At 37.6% G+C, this 23,476-nt stretch overlaps 1 protein-coding gene across 1 annotated transcript; it reads right to left on the bottom strand.

Moving 5' to 3' along the window:
• Positions 1-441: 441 nt before the first annotated feature.
• On the bottom strand, positions 442-23,186 carry LOC127647702 (major vault protein-like). The gene is made up of 17 exons (XM_052132124.1): positions 23,070-23,186; positions 20,703-20,867; positions 20,163-20,358; positions 18,745-18,868; positions 18,120-18,251; positions 17,853-17,947; positions 17,203-17,439; positions 16,553-16,678; positions 15,158-15,352; positions 14,346-14,581; positions 9,625-9,822; positions 7,492-7,636; positions 5,929-6,140; positions 4,514-4,630; positions 2,881-3,007; positions 2,499-2,687; positions 442-1,424 (listed from the first exon to the last, which is right to left on the bottom strand). Exons 2-17 carry the CDS (start codon positions 20,864-20,866, stop codon positions 1,296-1,298), a joined length of 2,622 nt encoding a protein of 873 aa, XP_051988084.1. The 5' UTR covers position 20,867; positions 23,070-23,186; the 3' UTR covers positions 442-1,295.
• Positions 23,187-23,476: the final 290 nt, after the last annotated feature.

Raw genomic sequence — 23,476 nt, 5'->3', positions numbered from 1 at the left:
GTGTGTATACTCATGTGTATATACACGGGGATGTTTATTGAGGGTCAGGGTTGGTTTGGGGATTAAGAGGGGTAATATTGGGGGTTAAATGTTGATTCTGTGAATATGTTTTTCTTTTCTTTGTTAATTGTATGAATCAATAAAAACTATTAATCAGAAAATAATACAATTATATCTAATACAAATATTACAGTATATTTTATTTCAAAATGAACAGAAGAATGATATTTAATCTTGTCCATTTTCGAATACATCAATATAACATCTATATACACACACCTATATTTTTTTTAAAAGACCATGTTTGTGATGACGTAAATTAATTGTTGAATCAGAGTGTTGAATAATTTTATTAAAACAGACTGTTGGAAAAAAAAGAAATAAAAAGAGAAATGAGAAACTACACACTGAATCAGTTAGGGTTAAAATAATTGTTGCCAGCTGAAAAATATTAATAAGTGCAATAATGATCCAGTCATATGCTTTCAAGGATCTACTTATTTAAATCCAAATGGCTACTTTTTTTTTTTTAGAGCTCTGTGATTTTTTTTTAAAGGAGAGACGAGTTGAAATGTATTTTTTTGGTAATCAACATTATGCCACAAATGAATGTTGATTGAGCTTACTTGTATTAAACTTGGAATGTTCATATTTAAAGGAAAATGGTTATTCGTTTCAGGGCCATAGCAAGGAATTCTGGGTCCCCTGATTGTATATTACTTGGGCCCTTTGCCTATTCAAAAAATACACTTTTGAATTTGTTGTGGACCCCTCTGGACATTTGGGCCCCTAGAATCATTACCACCTTTCACCCACTAGCTACTGCTGCTCAGACACAAATCAAAAGGATGAACAGTTTAAAGTTGGGAACAAAGTTTTATTTGATATTTGAGCTGGCATTTTTAGACACTTAAGGCATTTAGTTGTTGAAAATGGCATAGTAAAGAAAAACATATTCAGGAAAGCACTTTGGGTTCAACTAAAATCTAGGCACTCTAAAAAAAAATGCACTTCAATCCCTTCAATCTCAATATATTTGACCCATTCACTTTAACACAAAGTTTTTTGAGAACGCACAGGTGTTAGTAACTAAAAAAAGTAACCAATTAAAATGTTGCAAGGATTGACTCACATGACATGACCCACACAAGCCAGCAGGGTGCTGCTATGCTGCATTTTCATGGCTTTATTGTAATAGGTAATGGGAGTGATTCTGTGGAGTGTAACAACAGTTTCATTTATGCATATCATGTAGTATAAGGCCTCTCAACTGCTCTCCTCTTTTTTAAATTGATTTATTCATTTTGTTCTTCTTTGCCCTGTAGAGCCCCCAGGAGGCCATTGGCAGTAGAAAAGAGATTAATTGGGGAGGATCCATCTGTGATTAGAGTAGACTTCAGACCCAAAGACTGCAGGAGCTTCACCTAAATGAAGGAACGGGATACAGTATGTGAGATAAATTGTTATTTGTTATTTTATCCTACTGATAAACTACACCGATCAGCCACAACATTAAACCCACTTGCCTAATATTGTGTACGGTAGGTACAAAAACATATATCTGAATTATCTGAGTTACCGTCAACTTTGTCAGTTCTAACCAGTCTGGCCATTCTCTGTTGACCTCTCTCATCAACATCTGCAGAAATGCCGCTCACTGGATGTTTTTTGTTTTTGCCACCATTCGGAGTAAATTTTAGAGACTGTTGTGCGTGAAAATCCCATCTGGCACCAACAATCAGCCATGCGATTATCTAATCAGCCAATCGTTTGGCAGCAGTGTATTGCATAAATCAAGCAGATACGGGTCAGGAGCTTCAGTTAATGTTCACATCAACCATCAGAATGGGGAAAAGTGATCTCAGTGATTTGGACCATGGCATGATTGTTGGTGCCAGACGGGCTGGTTTGAGTATTTCTGTAACTGCTGAGCTCCTGGGATATTCACATACAACAGAATGGCCCGACTGGTAAGAACTGACAATGTTTATGGTAACTCAGCTAACAATTGTGGTAAGAAGAATATCGTATCAGAATACTATTCTGAGATGCGAGTTGACGCTGTTTTGGTGGCATGAGGGGGACCTACACAATATTAGGCAGGTGGTTTTAATGTTGTGATCAGTGTATAGCAATGGCAGAATCTGTTTACACATCAGAAGTAAAACAATTCTTCTGTTGTTGATTTGATATTTCCAAAGAATAATGATCATTTGCTATCCTAATGCTCTTGTGAGTTAACTTAGGCCCCCTTTACATTACATTAATTTTTTATAATTACATCACAATCGAATCGCATTTGATCAAAAGCCAGGTGTAAATGCACCCAAGATGCATTGTGATGAGATAATCAAAACTACATTTGGAGGTGGCCAGGGACAAATATGAACATATTTAACAAAAATGTTAATGCTAATTCCAGGTTTAAAGAGGATCTGGCTTGAATCCCCAGTGATATCCAAATAGCTTTCAGAGGCTGACATGAGGACCAAATTTACCTGTAGCTCAGGGCCGGCTCGAGCCATTTCCTTCAGGGTTTCAGTGCCCAGACTCTCCACCAGCTTACTAAAGCGCAAGCTTTCAATCTCTACCAGCTTCTGTTGTTTCTCCACCTCCAATCGGTCCATATCCTTCTTAAAGGACAGCTCCTGCTCACGTGCCTTAGCCAAGCGGGCCAGCTCAGCATCCTGACACACAAAACAGGTGGAAGGATAATGAGTCAATTGTTGATTTGTTTCACATTTATGTTTCGCATTTGGTGTAAATGGGCCTGAAGACTGGTCTTAGGACTGACTACAGCTAGAAAGCACAATGTTAAAAAACATGGAAGAAGTGGGTAAAGATGACAACTAGCATATCAAACTGGAATGGATGACATACAGCCTCTATTTTCTGAGCCTCCGCTTTGAGTTTGGCCTCATCGACAGCCGCCTCTCCCTGTATACGAGCTGCTTCAGCTCTGGATAGTGCCTCAGCCTTTGCTGCTCCTGTGCTCTCCACTGCAGCACTGAGATAGACAAACACATTCAAACACACAATTATTGATTTTCAGATTATTGACCCCAAAATATTAAATGTGCAGAAGATGTTTAATATAGTGCAAAACCAGGGTAAGTCTGGACTCCCTCATTGTCGGGTTTATCAAAGGTATAAAGCCCCGTTCACACCACCAGCGACAAAGAGACATGATCTTATTTATTTCCTAAGCAAGTAAAGCAACTTCCGGCATAACAAGCGACAGAAATGTCTGGTGACAAGATGTGGATGTGGCGAGAGAAAAGACAAGTTTGAATAAAGTTTAAATTTATGCAAATGTGGGCCTGGGTAGCTCAGCAAGTAAAGACGCTGACTACCATACCTGGAGTAGCAAGCTCAAATCCAGGGCATGCTGAGTGACTCCAGTTAGGCTTCCTAAGCAACCAACTGGCCTGGTTGCTAGGGTGGGTAGTGTCACGCATGGTGTGTTGTGCGTGGATGCTGTGGAGAATAGCATGAAGCCTCCACACGTGCTAGGTCTCCGTGGTAACGCGCTCAACCAGCCGCATGATAAGATGACAGATTGACTGTCTCAGACGCGGAGGCAACTAAGATTCGTCCTCTGCCACCTGGAATAAGGCGAGTCACTATGCCACTGCGGGGACCTAGAGCGCATTGGGAATTCCAAATTGAAGAGAGAAAAAAAAATATGCAAATGATGAGCGATATTCAGGAGCGACAACCAATGAGAGTGATGTCAGTGAAGCTCAAGTCATCCATCTCCTGTGAGATACTATAATTGACTGCAGACAAGACGGAGAAGTTAAAGTGGATTTCTTGCTTTTCGTCTGGGCTATTTTTTTGTCGCTCTATATATGTGTGTGCCTCAGGCAGATGCATTTGGAGCATCTCACAGTTATTCAGCATCATAAACGCCGCATTTCTAGGAAGTAAACGGTTCTCATTCTGTTGCTGCACAGATTGTGAAGTTTGTTAAGGAGTGCTGCCACCTTTTGACATGGCTCGTAAAAACAGATGTGTGTCAAGCTTGAATTGCTTGTATGGTAGGACAATTCATACTTTTATTACAGAATTTGCATACGCATCAGGGGGTATGATTAATTGAGTACATTTTTTTAACAAGTTTTTAAAAATTATTAAATCACACAAAATTAAAGTGTTAAATCGACAGCCCTAGAACTTAGTATTCGTTTTTATTGTAGTACCGAAATTGGTATCAAGAATCATACAAATTCACTGGTATTGGTACCAACTACTGAAATTTTTGTATCAACATTTTGCAAGGTAGATCTTACTATAATAACATTATTAAAAAGTTAATCTCATTCCATAGAAGTGTGAGTACCCCTGCATTAGAACAAATGTAGAAGGAATGGCTACTAGGGACATACAGTCCATGGACTAGCGTTATCAAGCAACAATGTCACTGGCGGTGTGAACGGGACTGATGCTTGAGGTTGAGGTTTGATGCTTGCTTTGCACTGTGCTTTGGCATTAGCCTTTGCAGTGAACTCACCTCTGGGCCTCCAGCTCCAGCAGCTCCTTTCTCGCCTTCTCAGCTTCAGCTTGATCTGTGATCTTCTGCCTCTCCAGATGGCCCCGAGCCACCTGCTCCAGACGCTCTGCCTCATGTCTGAGAGAAAGAGTATGAGTTTAAAAGGGTACCAGGGACAAATACATGGTGAAACATGAAAGGAGTTTTGCTTTGTCAGTCCATAATTGTTTCATCTGAACACAATCACTAATGAGATATCAGAGCTTCAGTGTATGGTAAAATTATAAGCGAATAACATCATAAAATGTATGCATGTTCCTTATACAAATTTATAGTATGGCTTTAGGAGACTTGAATCATATGAACTACTTTTTATGGTGTTTTTTTGGTCTTGACAGACATGGTCACTATGATCTGTTGATGTATGGGTAAAAAAGCATAAAGATTTGTCAAAATGTCTCCTTTTGTGTGTAATTTCTCTTTATGGGTTTGGAAAAAAATGAGTGTGAGTAAATGACAGAATTTTCATTTTTGGATGAACAATTTAGATGAAATGTTGTCTTCATACTAGTGGTGCACAAATCAGGAAATCTGAGACCGAAAACTCACCATAATTTTAACAATGTGATCGGCCGATACTGAACCAATTAACTGATTTTAGGCATGCTCAAGGATTTAAGATGAAGATCGGCCAATCACGAAGTGTGCATCCCTATATTGGATCATGTAGGAGCCATGTTAAGGCTAATTGTTTCATGTCTCTTTAAATGTCAAGTATCATGTGACTGGAAGGGGCAATGCGTGTCAATCACAATTTGGGATTAAAACACCTGTGCTGGTATGTGCACACTGGATGGAGGAGGTGAGTTTGGAGCATGTATTGTTTGTTCTAAATGCCATTTATTATTTGATATTGTTTACATCATACAAACACATTCTCGTGTCTTGGAATTCATCAATGTTTGCTCTTGGAATCTTCTTCAGTAAAACTCAATGCAAGTATCTTTGAACCATTTATTGATAAGTCATCAAACTCTATCACCTTGCTTAGCCCCTCTGCGGTTTATGTTTTTGCTACAGATCACACAATGTCATTTTCATGATCAACTCCTCTGACGGGCTGAGAAAGCACTCATCTCATGAATAATATTGAGAGAAACCAATGACATACATCTAGTGTAAATCTAACACATGCACGTCACATCCGTGTGACATTTTTCTCAATGGTGATTTCAAACCAGGAAGAAAAAAAATCCCAAAATTAACCACTATCCCCTTGAAATTAAACTTAATTATTAATATCGTTGTCTTACAAAATATGCAACATACAAATATGTTCACATCTAGAAAAACATGTTGTGTTTCATGACCCTTTAAGACAAAGATCGGCTGATCGCGATGGGTGGCTGATCGATCGGTGCATCCCTATTTCCTACCGTGCCGTAGCCTCCTGTGAATTGGTAGTGATTTCAATGGCTAGTTGCACACTCTTTTGCAGGGCGTCACGGGTCCGCTGGTCCACCGGCTCCACAGACTGAATGTCCACGCTGCTGATAATTAACCCATTCTGTGCGAAACGCATGCTGGACCCCATCGCCATCTTCTCATCAAAACCAAAGACAGCTGAACAGATGATCCTGTTGGAGTTCTTTTAGAGAGATAGGCACACATGTTTAGGGGCATATTAAAGGCCACACTTACATTGCATATTTGTCATGTTTTTCTAGTCATGTTTTCATACTTGGATAAGACTTGAAACTGTGTACTTGTGTTTAAAACAATCTTGAGAGCTTCGTGTTGTCTAAGATAAACATTTTTTATATCATCACATTCTGCCATGTGTGTCGTTAAGAAAGGATATGCACTACTTTCAAATGTAAAACCATATGGTTTCACTTTTGGTTTCACATTCTAACTGTCACAGCACCGTAACACAGAAGTAGAGGCTACAACCTTTCCATGCTTTTTATGGAACCACTATAAAGCAGAATTAATGGCAAAGCAGTCAAACAGCAGTGTCTTTTGCAACAGTACTGCCGGTCCTGCATTTTCAGGTAGGTCATGTTTTCTTCTAGTGAACATCTATGGGGAAATTATTTCATTTTTAAAGTACAGGAATTATTATCTCATTGCTCCAGATTAGAGGTAGACCGATATAACGGTTTTACCGATTAATCCGTGCCAAAAGTTGCTTTTTGAATCTATCAGTCATCTGCAAAACTCCATGCCGATAGTTGGCAATAGTTTTAATCTAGTGAATTTAGGCTATAAAAAACGTAATTTGGTGAATACTTAAATATAGAGGATTGTAACAGAGCCAAGTCTCCATCATTTCAAAACAAGTAAGTGTATTCCAGGCTTGTTTATAGTTAAAAGTCCCGCGTTATGCACAAAATCTTAATTTTTCTGGATATTGTTGGGATTTTGGTTGCGCAATAAACTGCTGGGATTTTAATCATTTTGGAGTCTTGTAGCCTTGTAGCCCATCATGGTAAGGAAAGACTTAGAAATGTTTTTTCTAATTCTATGAATCAGTTTTAAAAACTATCAGCCAATTAATCGGTTTTTGGCCTATTCCACCATCTTGGTTATCGGTATCAGCAAAATCCACTATCGGTCAACCTCTACTCCAGACTGTGACTAAAATGGACACAAATGCGACAAAAAATTATAAATAATCGCGACAATAACTTAAAATCTAGTCACCATTTGCAACAGTTTGAAACACTTTGCGTTCATATGCGGTTTCGTCAGATATCATTAATTTACAGCTTTGTGAGACTGCTGCAATATCAACCTTCATTTTTTTATACAATACGTTTTCATGCGTTTTGTTTTGCAGAATTTTAAAAGCATTTTTTCTGTGCCAATCACATTTGAACAAACCACAATGACTCATTCCCACACTTGTAATCATGGTCAAAGTTCATCAATAAACCTGTAAGAAACAAGTATCAGAACACTTAAGTAAAAGTAAAACAAAAAGTTGTGTCATGTACCTTGTGGAAGTCATCAAACTGGACTGAGGCAACAGCTCCTCTGATTTTGGAAGCGATGGCCTTGCATGCATCACCCACAAAGTCTGGCACTGAGAACAGAGCAGCAGCTTTGGCCTCTTCAGCAGGTCGTTTGATGTCAAAGTGCCTGAAACGGAGAGAGAGTGAAGTCTAGTCCAGGGGCCAGATTCAAGGAACATTCTTAAAAAGTTAATTCTTCATAAATACCATTTTCTTCTTATTTTCTAACTTAAGAAATAAGTTAAAGGAATGTTCCGGGCTCAATACAAGTTAAGCTCAATTGACAGCAGTTGTGGCATAATGTTGATTACCACAATTAATTTCGACTTATCCCTCCTTTTCTTTAAAAAAAAAAAAATCAAAAATCGAGGTTACAGTGAGGCACTTACAATGGAAGTGAATGGGGGTAATTTTTGGAGGGTTTAAATGCAGAAATGTGACGCTTACAATTTTATAAAAGCTCTTACATTAATTCTTCTGTTATAACTTGTGTATTATTTGAGCTGTAAAGTTGTTTAAATCATAATTTTTACATGTCATTTTAGGGTTTGTTGACATTACCCAACATGGTAACCAAGTTGTAAAACTGGCTATAATTTTACACAAAAAAAGTTTAGTATGCGATTTTATTACAATAAAATCATGTTTACATGTACACTGATCACCCACAACATTAAAACCACCTAGTATTGTGTAGGTCCCCATATGCCCCCAAAACATCGGCAACCTGCATCTCAGAATTGCATTCTGATATGATATTCTTCTTACCACAATTGTACAGAGCAGTTATCCGAGTTACCGTAGACTCCGTTTGAACCAGTTTGGCCATTTTCTGTTGATTTCTCTCATCAACAATGCATTTAAATCTTCAGAATTGCCGCTCACTGGATGTTTTTAGTTTTTGGCACCATTCTGAGTAAATTCTAGAGACTGTTGTGTGAACAATCCCAGGAGATCAGCAGTTACAGAAATACTCAAACCAGCCCATCTGGCAACAAAAATCATCCAATCGCCAATTGTATGGCAGCAGTGCAGTGCAGATATGGGTCAGGAGCCTCAGTTAATTTTCACATAAACCATCAGAATGGGGAAAAAAATTATCTCAGTGATTTTGACTGTGGCATGATTGTTGGTGCCAGCAGGTGGTTTTAATGTTGTGGCTGATCAGTGCCGGTGATCCTTTATGACTTGTAGCTATAATTTTGAAACAATGAGCACTTCCACTTTCAAAAATTTTCCACATTCACTCTATTGTAAGTTTCTCACTGGAACCTCAATTATTTATTTTTTTTAAAGAAAAGGAGGGACCAGTCGAAATTAATTTTAGTGGTAATCAACAACATGCCACAAATGCTGTCGAGTGACCATAACTTGTATTGAACCCGGAACATTCCTTTAAGAATATTTTGTATTCTAAGGTGCATTCAAAACCGCACACTTTTGCATTATTTTATGTCATTTTGAAGTGTAAGTAGTGCTGTTGTGCTAATGTTTACAGTGAAAATGCAACAAAAAGAAGAGTACCCGAATGATGCACTCTTTCAACCAACAAAACTGAGTGTGGAATGTTGGACACTTTGTGCACTCAGCACACGCAGCTTGCCGTACATAGCGGAAGAGGTGGAGTTACAGACAGCGATTGGTGATTTGGCAAAACAATTGTAAATAATGGAGAATATGACAACTAGTGAAACTTCTGTGAAGACAGCAACTTACAAAAGTGAGTTAAATGCTTCACCATCATACCATGCTGTGTGAATATGTATATTATTGATATACAAGTGTTGAACCGAGGTTGGATAGCGCTAAAGCTAGCGGCAACACAAAGCTTGGGTTTGAAACGTCACTTCCATCAGCTGTTAAACGGCAAATGCTTCCGTATAGTAAAAAAACTTAAAGTGTTCAATTTGGGACAATACTACATTTACAGTGTGACACTTACAATGTTTTGAGGGTTTGAACAGAAATGTGAAACTTAGAAGAATTAATGCAAGCGTTTTTATAAATTTATGTTAAATCTCATGTATTATTAGTGGAACTTGCTGATACTGTTCCACTTTATTTTTACACAATAGACACTCCTAAATAGGGCGTATATACACACACACATCATACCAGTTGTAAGAGAGCTGAAGCTGCAAGCGGGCATGATCGGCTGTCTCTATGGTGATGATGTCAGTGCAAAAATCAGGGCCAAGCAGGAGACAAATGGTTTTGATGACATTAGGACGTTTGGGTTTGTCTCCAGAAAGAGACAGAACTGTAAACTGCTCATCAGGACCCAGCATCACCATTTCAGGTCCAAACACCACCCTGTGAGAGAAGCAGGGAGAGAGAGAGAAAATAGCAAAGAAATGTAAGTAAAGTGTGACTTACAATGTGCAAATCAGGAAATTCCATTTGATCAATAACTTAAATTTTATAGAAATATAATTTTATATAAAGTTTTTAAACTCATAACTGTAATCATTGCCTACTTTACATAAGCAGAGTAATAAAAAAAACTAGGTGAAAAAACACAAAGTGAAAAAACTAGGGCTGACATTTTTATATATATATATATATATATATATCAAAAATGCAGTAAAAAATGTGGATACATTCAAGTAAAGATGACTTCCTATAAATTTAATTTATATCCTATAAGAGTAATACCTATTGAACCCAACTTAATATATATATATAATGTGATAGAATAATGTGATGTAACTCCTTTCTTAATCCAATTCTTAAAGGCTTCGTCCAACATAGTTAGAGTAAAATCCATATCATATGTATCATTAAGTTTGATGCTCCTATTAAAAAAATGTCTAAGACAAATTTGAACTGTTTTCATATGATAAGACCATGTATATCTCTTAAAGCAGCTCAAATGTTTATGCATACTATGATATTATCACATATGACCTATTGTGCAATAATTTGTGGTTGGGCTTCTCAATCAGTTGTTAAACCTGTAATGTCATTATACAAACATACTTTAAAAGTAATGGATCAGAAGCCAATGAAATGGCATCATTGACAAATTGTTCAAAATTATGATTTAATAAGTTTTGATAGTCTTCTCATTTATAAAAACAGTATTTAAGTGTATATATGGCCATGCCCCTGATGTAATCTGTCAGTTGATACAAAAATACAGGAGTGATGGGGCAAAGACCAGAGGGGCAGTAAGTGGGAATTGTAGAGTTTGGAGATGCAGAACTGCTGTGGGTCAATCACCCTTTTCAGTGAAAGGTTCACATCTATGGAACACTATGCCTGTAGATTTAAAGCTGCAATCAGAACTCACAGTTTTCTCTACAATACTAAAAAGATGGCTGAAATATTTTCAGCGATGTGAACATCTTAGGTTTATTCAGGTTGGTTAAGTTGACATTTTCTTTCTGCATGTGGGATAATTTCCATTTAAAATGTTCTGACTTTGTATAAAGTTACTTATGTACTTAGGTATGTCAATATGCCATTGTTTGATTGTTTAGGTACAACATATACACACACATAGTTATCATAGTTATACACATATGTGTATTTGTATATGTTTTGTTTCTTGTGATCTTTGTGTTTTTGTTTTGATTTTATGTAAAAGCCTAACCAGGGACGAGGGATGCAAATGACATTTATGCTATATGCCCTATGTACACGGCATGGGTTGTCTGTGTGTAACAATGCATAGTGTATTGTCCCTGTTAAATAAACATATAAAATAAAATGAAAATTGCCTCAATATTTTTAGAACGTCTTTTAATTTGCACATTTTAATTACTGTTGCCCACATTTCTAAAGTAGTAGTAATCCATGGATATCCTGTACTTATATAAATTCTTAATACATTTTAATCTGCAATTACTTCTTGAGTCGGTACTTCAGAAAAAAGTGAACATTCAATCTAGCTTTATACCCTGGATTATACCAGTAAACTATGGGTCTTAATTGGGCAGCTATACAAAAATCTTTAAGAGATAGGAGGGCCCAGATGCCCCTTTTCTTTAGGTATCTGAAGCATCTATAGCGAACTCTGTGTTTTTTTTGCCTTGCCAGATAATTTTATAATCAATTTGTCCCAGTCTCTACATTGTTTTTATGAGAACTTTACTGGGAGTGACTGGAATAAGTAGAAGAGCCTAGGGAGCATTTTTATTTTAATAATGTCTACTCTCCCCCCTAAATTTAAAAAATGGATAACAATCCACCTCCGAATAACTCCTCGTAGTTTGCTATTTAGGGGTCTATAATTTACATCCAACAACATACTAGTATCTTTTGGCAGGTGCATTGCACATTTAGTTTGTATCCTGATAAAGTACCAAATGTATCTAGTGTTGACATCAGGTTTATAAAATGATATTGTAGGGTCTCTAAGATATATCAAAACATTATCTGCGAATAATGCTACTTTGTACTTCCTCACCCATCTCTACCCCCTAATATCGTGACTTTGGCGTATCCATTGACTCAGGGGTTCAATATAAAGTGCAAAAAGAAGGAGAGAAAGAGGGCACCCCTGTCTTGTGCCTCTTTCCAAGTTAAAAAAAATTATATAGACCACCATTCACTTTAATTCTTGATTGTGGATGCAAATATAATAACTGTATGGCTTTAAGAGTGTTTTTATGGAAACCAAATTGTTCTAAGACTCTATATATGTATGACCACCTGATGGGATCGAAGGCTTTTTCAGCGTCCAGACTCACAATCATTGCTTTAACGTGTTTCATTATATGTAATGTGCATCTGACATTGTCCTGCATTTGTCTTTGCCAAATTAACACGGTCTGATCATTATAAACTAATTCAGGAAGTATTTTTTCTATTCTCCTAGTAAGTATTACTGTATATAACTTGTAAAATCAACATTCAGGACCAAAATAGGCCTATAAGAACCACATTCTAGCTTGTATTTTCCTTTCTTTGGAATAGGGGAGAAAATCTCCTCATTCCAAGAAATAGGAATTATTACATTATGTATCTCTGTGATTTCTTCTCTTACTTTTTCAATTTCTTGCATTAAGCCTGGTCTTTGAGCTTGTGTACTTTTATGTTCCATTTCCAAATCTTTTAGCATTGTTTGTAATTTAAATAACTTCTGGGCTACCACCCCTGGAGTTCACTAGTTCGAATTCCAGGGTGTGCTGAGTGACTCCAGCTATGTCTCCTAAGCAACCAAATTGGCCCGGTTGCTAGGTAGGTTAGAGTCACATGGGGTAACCTCCTTGTGGTCACTATAATGTGGTTCGTTCTTGGTGGGGCGTGTGATGAGTTGAGCGTGGATGCCGAGGTGGATGGCATGAAGACTCCACACGTATCTCCGTGGCAAGCCACATGATAAGATTCACGGGTTGACGGCCTCAGACGCGAAGGCAACTGGGATTCGTCCTCCACCACCCAGATTGAGTTGAATCACTACGCGACCATGAGGACTTAAAAGCACATTGGGAATTCCAAATTGGCAGACAAAATTTAAAATAAAAATAAAAAATAAACACATTTTTCTCTCTGTTCTTGTCAGAAAGCACTCTCTCTTTCTTAGCAGTGTATAGTAATCAGACACACAGATCAGCATGGCTAATTAATTTTCACTTTGGAAATAATAAAGGCATCATCTGAGGTTTAGCAGATTAATGTGAATGGAGTTTTACATGAAAATACTGCATTGACATGCTCTTGGTAAAGTAAGAAGCAGATTTTAATATTGTCTCTTCAATACAGCACACAGCAACAAGTGAATGATCTACTTACTCTTTAAGTATAAATGCTGATGTAAAAAAAATATATATATAAACTTAGGGTATTATTTTGCTGTACATCCTGTGGTTGTGTGATATAAACCCACACCACTAACTTCTGGACTTTATATCCTTCTAGTTATTTACATTGCGGACAATGACATCCGAACTCTGCCACACTTGCCGGAAATGCATCCACTTGCTTATTCCACCTTGGAAAATAAGGTGGACAGGCAATGCACAGCTGTACAGACAACAAAACCACACTCAGGAATGCTGGACACTAGCAATTGCACAAGATGAGAGCATGTTCTTGCATTCAAACACAGCGCAATTCAGAATGAAGGGAACTATGTTTAACTTGGCATACCGACCTAAAAACGCTGTGTTGACGCAACCAAAGCGCTCTAAAAGCGTCTGTCTGAAATGTGCATATTTTAAATAAAAAAAAGATCTCATACTAAGTCTATCTCAGACAGATTGATGAAGTCAATTGCAAAATAGATTGCTGTGGACTGTGGGCCAATGATAGGCTTGTGTTCAATAATATGGAAATAAACAATATATTTCCTTCTAAAGCCACTTTTGTATTGTCTTATCAATGCCTTACTCATCTGCCACAATAATGTAATTCATTTTAATTGTCTGAGTTATTATATTCATAATATATATATATTATATTTAGAATTATTTAAATAGAAATAATTATATATTGAAAGTATTTGAGCATTTTTCAGCAAATATATATGCAAATAATTTTATTAACTAATCAGCGTATCACGTAATTAATTAGATTACAAATCAAACTATAGGCTATTGCTTTTGAAATAAAAAAAAAAGCCCTTCAATATGTCCCTTCCTGATACAATAGGCAGGGTTGCCAACTCTCGCATCTGGCGTGACACTCACGCATTCAGCCTCAATCTCACGGTGAGGCTGAATGCATGAGTGTCACGCCAGATGCGTGAGAGTTGGCAACCCTGAATAGGTAATGTATCAACATAGGAAAGAAGACTGATAAAGCCATTTCAATTGGTCTTTTAGTACCATTGATTAAGATGTTTCTTAACTTTATATATAACGGTAACCCAAGCAAGCATCTAGCATTACCTGGCCTTTTTCTCTCTGTAGTCGTACACCTGCACGGTAGCATTGTGTGGGACACGAAAGGACACCACTCTGGTTTTATCTCTCTCAGCTTGCCCAAAGCTCATTGATCGCTCGGAGCGGTCAGCCAGTGGGTCACGGGCTTGACTTAGAAGAGACTCCACATTTTTTGGAAGCTCCTTTTCCCACAACTCCTCATCCTGCGTTAGCATGTAGGTCTGGCCAATCACAGCACGCACCTGAGAATCACACATGAACAAAGTCAGAATTGAAGAATTTAATGGCATTGTTTTGTTTTTTTACGCAATTTATATTTTAACTAAATTTACTAAAAAACATTGACAAGGCTGTTAGAATGGACACAAGGTAAACTACCACTACTTTTAACAGGGAAAGTTGGCATTAGCATTATCCGATAATCTCAAAATGGCCAAATATTCCATGTGCAGAAATGAGCTTTTCTATTAAGGGGCAATATTCCATATGCTAAATTATTAGGTAAGAAAATCAGTTGCATACACTAAAAATGCTGGATTAAAAATGACCATTGCAGGGTTATTTGGGAACCCAGTCCCAAATAACCTATAGGACAGAATACATGCTGGGTTATTTTTGACTCCGCTTGCTGGGTTATATACCTTTGTTGAATGTACTAAACAGAAATATAAGAATCAACTGAAACTGAACTCCATAGTCTACATAAAACAATATCCCCATATAACTATTATTGAGAAGGTTTAAAAACTCAATTTAAATCCAGAAAATCTTTATAAATGTAAAGAATGAATTTGCTTGAGCAATCTTGAAGATCTTGCCTTTCCAGTTTTGATGTCACGGACGTAAATTCCTTCATTCTCATCCAGCGGGATAGCCTGTTGTCTAAGCAACACATCCACAGTGACAGGTGGCACGTATTCGATCGGCCCACGCAGCATCCAGCGATCACCAGGACGACGCTGGATCCCTCGCTTTTTGGTGCGGCTTTCTTCTTCCTCATCTTCCTCTTCTTGCTGAAGTGGTGTGGAGAAAGAATGAAGAAGCAGGGAGGAGTAACAATGGCAAACATTAGTGTAGGGTGGGACAGACATGCAGCACACAAGGCATACTTTGAGACTGTGTGTGTGGGTGTAAGGCAAGGTTCAATGCAAGACAAAACCAATGGTATGCAAAGTATTAAAATCATATTTATTAAAAGAAAATATAAAATAATGGGGATGGGAAATAAAGTATTTTTAACAGGAATGGGAATAAGGCAATGAGTCAATGAAGGGAGAGATGAAACCTTCAGACAGACTCATTTAAATTGTGCAAGACTATATTCCCTGCACATTCAGCTTGCTGTTTACACGCATTATATTCAGTGGGGTACAAATGTCTGAAATCACATGTGAAAATGCTTCTATTTTGCATTTTTCAATTCTTTTTTTTTTCTTCAAATTATTTATTTTCATTTTCATATTGTACATTACAAATTATATTATTAACATAGCAAATTGAGTGAAAAGTCGATGTGAATGATTAAAGGTGCTAGTGTCATCTTTGACATCCAGACACACCTAGTGGTGTGGATGCAGCATCATTCAAACTCAGTTTTTTAGTTAAAGATTCCATTGTAGAAATTCACTATTTACAATCAGCCATGATTAATTTAATCCAAAAGTTAAAGTGTCAAATAACTGTCCAACTGCTTTAAAAGCACCTAAATACAAGCCCAAAACAGTAAGGATGAGTGGGTGATCTAAAAGATAAATGCAAACATTTCTGTAGTGCTTGTTTCTGGGGATGGGTCATAATAAGCCACGGGTACAAACAGCCAAAGCCAGCATCCTGCAGAACAGGTCATCTCTGTGTACACCCAGGTAAATACAGTCCACCCACTCTCTATTTGTCTTCTTTTGTTTCATAATCTGTTCATTGAATTAGTCTCCACCCTTCCACTTTACCCTAAAAAATAATTTGTCTGCACTCAACCTTTTGTCATTCTCAACCTCTTTCTTTCTCTCCTCCACACTTTGCATTTTGTTTGCATACTATTTGTATGAATCGGAGCTCTCTTCTCGTTCCTAATGGATGAGAAGAGCATAATGCGCAGCACAATGAACCTGCATATGCCACAACCGTACACCTGCTCATTCGGTTAATTTACTATTTAATTATTACTTAATTTATGTAATTAAATGATGAAGAAATATATAATGCATGTCAGGTACCCCCTCAGTGTCAACGAAGGCCTCCACGGCACGTAACACAAGCCCCTCCTCTTCAGACAGCACGTACACATCCTGAATGCCTTTCTCCAAATGTTCACCAGGCCTGAGGAAAAACGAACGCTCGCCCTGTAAGAGGAGGAGAGAGAGAAATCGTTAGGGTAAAGAGTTTGCCATGGACAACGCAGGTCCAATTTGAATTTCAAAATTAAAATTTTAAGTGTAAATTTTTTACTTCAGAAAAATGCATAAATTGCATTGGGTCTTTAGTTAGGAAACTAAACGTATGTACAAGGTGCTCTAAAAATACAGTTGTTTCGGGAAGAATTATAAAAGAAATAGTTTCCGTCCTGGATGCTGATTATTTAATAAAACAGCATTCCATACAGTATATGCTAAAATACACCTAACAGTATCAGCTTTGACATGAAACACGTGCTCACTGTATTTTACTACACAGCATACTGTACACAAGAGGCCAACTATTAATCTAAATTTGCTAAACAGAATAATGTTTTAATGAAAATTGGAGGTTAATCTGCATCTATTTTAGTAGCATTCAGCCTAAAAAAGGGGTTTCAGCACCCTCATGCTCAAAATTATGGATTACAACTGTCCAGTATTTTAAGTCAGAAAAGGATTCATTCATTCACCTTCACCACTCTTTTCTGTCCAAGCTGAGGTTTTCCATCAGCCCCAACAGGGTCCAGAATCACACAGTACTGCCTGCTGTTTAGAGTCGTCACATCGACCACCCCGACAACCTCCTCTGAAACAGAGGGTATATGGGCTTCTCTGTCTGCCACGGTCACCAGCCACTCTTCCCCAGTGTGGCGGTCCTGGCCCCCGGCGTCACGGAATGGCCGAATAGCTCGCACGTGCAAGGCTTTCTAAGAAATCACAAAAAGACTTTCATGATTAAGCTTGCATTCAAAGTGTTCCCTTAAGCTATGATGCCATTCATCAAGAACTTGCACCCATAATTAACATATTAACCTTTCCACTGAACCACTTAACCACCGATCCCTTGTTGCTTGTCCACTTAAAGGGATTGTTCACCAAAAAAATGTAAGCACATCATCATTACCCTCTTGTTATTCCAAACCGGTATTACTTGTTTTCTTTCTTTCGTGGAACATGAAAAACTAGCAGAAGAATTTTCATTTTAGGGTGAGCTATCCCTTTAGGGAATAACAAATTGAGATTATCTGGTACAGGAAATATGGCTGGGAGCTAAAGAGAAAATGGAGCAGGATACAGAGAGAGAAAGGGACAGGCAGGAAGATTGAGGGAGGGAGGGTACCTTGTCTGTGAGGATGAAAGCATTGACAATGTCCACGACCTCTTCATGAGCTCCAGGCAGGTAAGCTCCCACCTTACTCACCTGCCACTCCTCACCTGATAGGCACACATACACACAATTTTCTGCCATGTGTTTCAGAGTGTGCACCAACTATTCACATTTGTGTGTCAATAACAGATATAGAAGTTTGCGTGTAAGTCAGTGTGTAAGTGTGTGTGTTGCTAATGTGTATGTGCATGAGTAGATGTGAGTCTGTATCTATCGCACCAGTAACTCTGCGGACGCCACTTCGGTCCAGACCCTCTTTACGAGCTCTGAGGCGAATGGCCTGATTCTCTCTGATCACCGTGGCAATTATAATTTCAAGCACTGCCACCTCCTTCCTGGGAATGTACGTTCCTGCCAGACATATGAAGCTCACCAGGTTAGAGGTCTAACACGTGTTTTAACATAAGATGGCATGTTATAATGAACATACAGATGATCCAGTATGCTGGATGCAATGCATTATGCTTTTAGATGAACAGTCTCTGTTATCTACATTTTTCCCATCTTAATTTGAATATGTAACCCATAAGTATGCCTTTTGCATAATTTAGTTATGTCATAATAACCAAGAACTATGCCTAATAACAACTTCCCCTTTCATAACTGGTTAACAAGTTCATAGCAATAATACTATGCAAAACATGTGAAGGGGCAACTTCTCTTTTTATTATTTGTTTGGCTTTCACACATCCTATGTGTGAAACTGAAAAAACAACAAAGATCATTCTTCTCTTTACAGTTTGCCCATAGGAAATTTTGTATTTCCCTTTCATAGTTATCATAATTTTATACTGCCATTTGCTTTAAGCAGGGGAAATGGATTGTGGTTGTTTTGGAGTGGTACCTGGACCCTCAAAGAGCCACTCGTCTCCTGCAACTCTCTTTTCTCCTGCTTCCATTTCAAAGTCCAGCAGGGCCTGCAGACGTAGGGCTGTATCGGGGTACACAATCTGCAGCGGAGTCACGTCCTGTGAGAGAAAGAGAGAGAGACTTAATGTGTAATAAGAACATAGAAGTTGATAATCATTATTAGGATGTGCAAACCTACATATTTCCAAAATTGGTTAGTCAGCAGGTTGCCTGAATGACTAGTCGACAAATCAGTCTTAAACAAGCCAAGTACAACTAGAATGGTTTCCCCAGACCCCGATGGGACACGTTTTTATATAAAAAACGGCTAGATGGATTTAAACAAAATGCAGGGATCTTGAAATGCATTTTTTTTTTAAAGTTACAACAATTTATACATTTACATCTTCATAAAGTGGCGGCACACTCATAAAACAACATGAGATGCGGCGGAACAGACAAAGACATGTTTCTTGGCCCAAACTAAAAAAACAAGAATGAAAAAAAATCTAGATAAAGTTGTCGACTGACCATTGTGACCCATCTCTAATATTTATAATGAATATTATTGAAAGTGCAACCACTGCAAAATTGTGCTTAACATTATGTAAGTGCTATGTGAGCTGATGGGAAAAAAATCAAAAGGCTGTGAGATGTCTTAAAGAAACCACAATGTGTTGACACTCCCCACAAGTCAGAGACCTTTAGCCACAAATTGAAAAGAAACATATTTCACAAAGTGTTAGTTCACACAAAACTCACTTTCTCTCATGTGCTGAACTCAAGTTGTGATTCTTAAAAGAATATTTCAGCTCTGTGGGTCCGTACAATGCAAGTAAATGGGTGCCAACATTTTTAAGCTCCAAAATCCACATAAGGGCAACATAAAAGTACTCTAGATGACTCTGGTTGTTAAATCTATATCTTCAGAAGCGATATGAAAGGTGTGGGTGAGAAACAGATCAATATTTAAGACCTTTTTCCTTCACTTTAACTTTCTCCTGTTTTTGGTGATTCACATTCTTCATGCATATCGGCCCCTACTGGGCAGGGAGGATCATTTATGATAAAAAATTACTTAAATATTGATCCGTTTCTCTACCACACCTATCATATCACTTCTGAAAATATGGATTAAACCAATATGGATTACTTTTATGCTCCATTTATGTGGACATTGGAGCTTCAAATATTTGGCCACCATTCACTTGCATTGTGAGGACCTACAGAGCTGAAATATTCTTCTACAAATCTTCGTTTGTGTTGTGCAGAAGAAAGAAAGTCATACACATCTGGGATGCCATGAGGGTGAGTAAATTATGAGAGAATTTTTGGGTGAACTATCCCTTTAAAAAGGCAGCATGAGGAACTTACTTTTAACTTAAATTGTTTTACTTTCAACATACTACATACTTTTTGAATCTCTTCTCCAGGGTAGAGAGGGAACGGATCCTGAGTCAGACGGATCTCAAGGTCAGCATGTCGTAGCTTGGCTTGACCAGATGCATCAAACTGAACCCGGCCTTCATCGTCACGAGAAACAGGGTTGAGCACAACACAGTACTGCTGGGGTGGCACCATGATCATGCGCACTGGGGCAAAGAGAACCCTGGTAGAGAAAAAGAGGGGTGAACAATTAAGAGATATAAGCATATTTAACAATCACATAATATCAGTACACATTCTTTGAGCTGACAAAATCAAGTTTGATCATTGTTGTGATTAAAAAATAAATTATTGATTCACACATCAAACAAAGAAAAGCAAAACATATATACACAGTATTAACATTTAAAACCCACTACCACCCCTGCCAATCCCCAACCCCACCCTCAACAGACACTTCTATGGTCACACATGAAAGTCTGATCTTTGTTAGTTCCTAATCGCAAGACAAGAATCAAGATGTGTTAATTAAATAGCAAACTAAAAAAACAAGAGTTTCCAAGTTACCTCTCATTGTCCTGGCGTATGTATGTTAGGGGGCCGATCTCCACCCGTGCGATGTTGGTGTTCTGATCCAAGACATGGATGTAGTGGTGGGGTGGGATCCTAATTATTGATGCACCGATCAGTTCATCAGCATTCATATTCCTTCCTGTGGGGTTCCTTAACATACTTGAATTTGGAAATATGTACAAGTTAGTGATCAAGCAAAGGTTAGAGCAACTAACTTGCAACTAGCACACTAAAAACAGTTCAAATCAAACACGTTGCATAATAAAGCATGTTCTAGGATCGTCTTTACATGAACACCCTTGCTTACTCACACATACTCTAGATACACTATCAAACATGTTGGTTGCCAAGATAATCAGCTTTGATTCCTAATGCTATGGGGGAATCAAACGCAAAAATATAGTGATATACCTGTGGGATAATGTTTATGACAGCTTCCATTTATTCTGTGATGTTATACATTTTAAAGGAATATTCCAGGTTTCAAGCATGTGTGGCATAATGTTGATTACTATATAAAAAAAAATTGACTCGTACCTCCTTTTCTTTAAAAAAAAAAAAAAAGCAAAAATTGAGGTTACGGTGTGGCACTTAAAATGGAAGTGAATGGGGACACATTTTGGAGGGTTTAAAAGGCAGAAATGTGAAGCTTATAATTTTATTAAAGCACTTACATACATTCTTCTGTGTATTATTTGAGCTATTAAGTTGTTTAAATTGTTGTTTTAACTGTGGTTTTAGGGTTTATGGCATAAGGTCATCATGGCAGCAAAGCTATAACTTCACACAGAAAAGACTAGTAAGCAATTTTATCACACTAAAATCATGTTAACATGCATATTGTTTGTGTCCTGGGTCTATACTTTTGAAACAGAGCCTATTGAAACGTTTACGGATTGGTCCCATTCACTTACATTGTAATTGCATCACGGTAACCCAGATGTTTGCTTCTTTTTTTTTTTTTTTAAGAAAAGGAAGGACAAGGAAAAATAATGTTTTTTTGTTTTTTTGGTAATCAACATTATACCATAAAAGCTTCAATTGTATTGAACCCAGAATATTATTTAATGCTTTAGCTTCCTATATCAGTTTATATTAATGAATGAATGGACAACAATATAAAAGTAGCTTTTAAGGGAGGTCTAGGAGGACAAAAGTCAGCATGGTTAGGTTTTATGAGCATGCACACCTCAGCTTGTTAACATTATCTCTTAAAGCAAATGTATGATGACATAGGGCTAGGACATAACTAGGACCTAGGCGACATGCACATTTCATATGTTTTATCAGATTGTGGATCAAATTAGAAGATAAATCCTTGATTTTATCATGTCTAAATGAGTATTTGGAATTTAAAACAGGAAAGATCCATGTCAATCAAAACTCTTCACACACACAGGTTTGTTTCACTATATAAGTGAGGACATCTCATAGACTTCCATTGATTTCATAGCAGACTAATGATATTTTCTGTTCACTAACCCTCACCCCAACCCTAAACCTAACCCTCACAGAAACATGTGCACATCAATAGATTTAATGCTAAACATGATTTGGCTGATTTATGAACCTTTTTTTTTAATAGTGAGGACCACCTAAAATGCCCTTAGTAGTGGGTTTTTAGTGAGAATTTAAAAAAACTTTGGCACTCACAAATACTGTATAGTGAAATCTGCACGCGCGCACACACACACACACACACACAATGCATGTTTCACATTATTTACAATCTCTACATATCCCACTGTAACATTACACAGTACTCAGTAAAGCCTGGCCATTAGTAGGTCAGCCAAAATAAAAGTAGGTGAAGTGCAAATGAATGATTCCAGGTAACAGATGGTGCCAAGTCGTGCGCTCTTTAAAACTTTACTATAAATCTTTCATAAAAGGGGGGTTTATCGCAAACACAAAATCACCAAATGCACCGTCTAAAGCTACTGCACGATTTGTCATCAAGTTAAAATCGATCAGACCGTCCGCATTCTGTGACGTCAGTTTAAGGTGCGGGTCCGTTCGAGATGGTATATTAATACGGAAATAAAATAATTGCATTAAAATTAAGATGTATTTCAAAGGTGATAAAAACGAAAATATCGCATGACGAATGAAGCGTTAGTACAACGATATAATAGTATCATCGTGTGATCAAGTCGCACTATTGTTTTTTTGTTTTTTTTATTTATCTGATATTATGACGATCACGATTATATGCTCGTTAAACGGACTATGATTTGGTCACTAAGACCACGGCACCTTCCATGACAAAGAAATTAAGCTGTCCAAAAGTGCATATAATTAATACATGAAGTTATGACTATATAAATATAGTTTAGCAAAACAAACGAGTGCCTGACTTACATTTTCGGAAGAATAAGTTTTAAAAATCAGAAGACGGACCCAAAGAAGAAGTTTAAGGCTTATGTAAAAATGCTCTACACTGCTTTATAATAACTTCAGTTGGTAGGTGTGTCCTTCTGGGCAGAAGTGGGACTTCCCGCAGAGCCCTTCTACAAAGCTAACCTACATTTAGCATCGCAGTGGTCCCATAGACATTCACTGGAGAGGAGCCAAGAGACCGATATTATTTATTTTCTGGGTGTCTATGAAGGAAATGCTTCAGTGTGCTGAATAACCCGCTTTTGTGAGGAAACGGCTTGTCGCTTAATGAATTGACTACCTATCCGCTAATCTTCAGCATGTTTTACACTAAACAATCCTTTATTGGAATGAACTATGTGTGTGGAGTTTACTACAATAAAATTGTA

This window comes from Xyrauchen texanus, chromosome 8 (genome assembly GCF_025860055.1).
Source record: "Xyrauchen texanus isolate HMW12.3.18 chromosome 8, RBS_HiC_50CHRs, whole genome shotgun sequence".
In the NCBI taxonomy this organism is placed as follows: Eukaryota; Metazoa; Chordata; class Actinopteri; order Cypriniformes; family Catostomidae; genus Xyrauchen; species Xyrauchen texanus.
Note: the sequence above shows the minus strand (reverse complement) of the source record. Positions and strands in the feature narration are given on the sequence as shown.

What these genes read in the sequence shown, in the direction of transcription:
- LOC127647702 (XM_052132124.1), bottom strand. Translation starts at nt 20,866, where the DNA reads ATGTTAAGGAACCCCACAGGAAGGAATATGAATGCTGATGAACTGATC. An exon ending in GACAGAAAAGAGTGGTGAAG is followed by an intron (nt 16,679 to 17,202) that starts GTGAATGAATGA and finishes CTCCTCTTACAG; the next exon opens with GGCGAGCGTTCGTTTTTCCT. An exon ending in GTGACATCAAAACTGGAAAG is followed by an intron (nt 14,582 to 15,157) that starts GCAAGATCTTCA and finishes TGTGATTCTCAG; the next exon opens with GTGCGTGCTGTGATTGGCCA.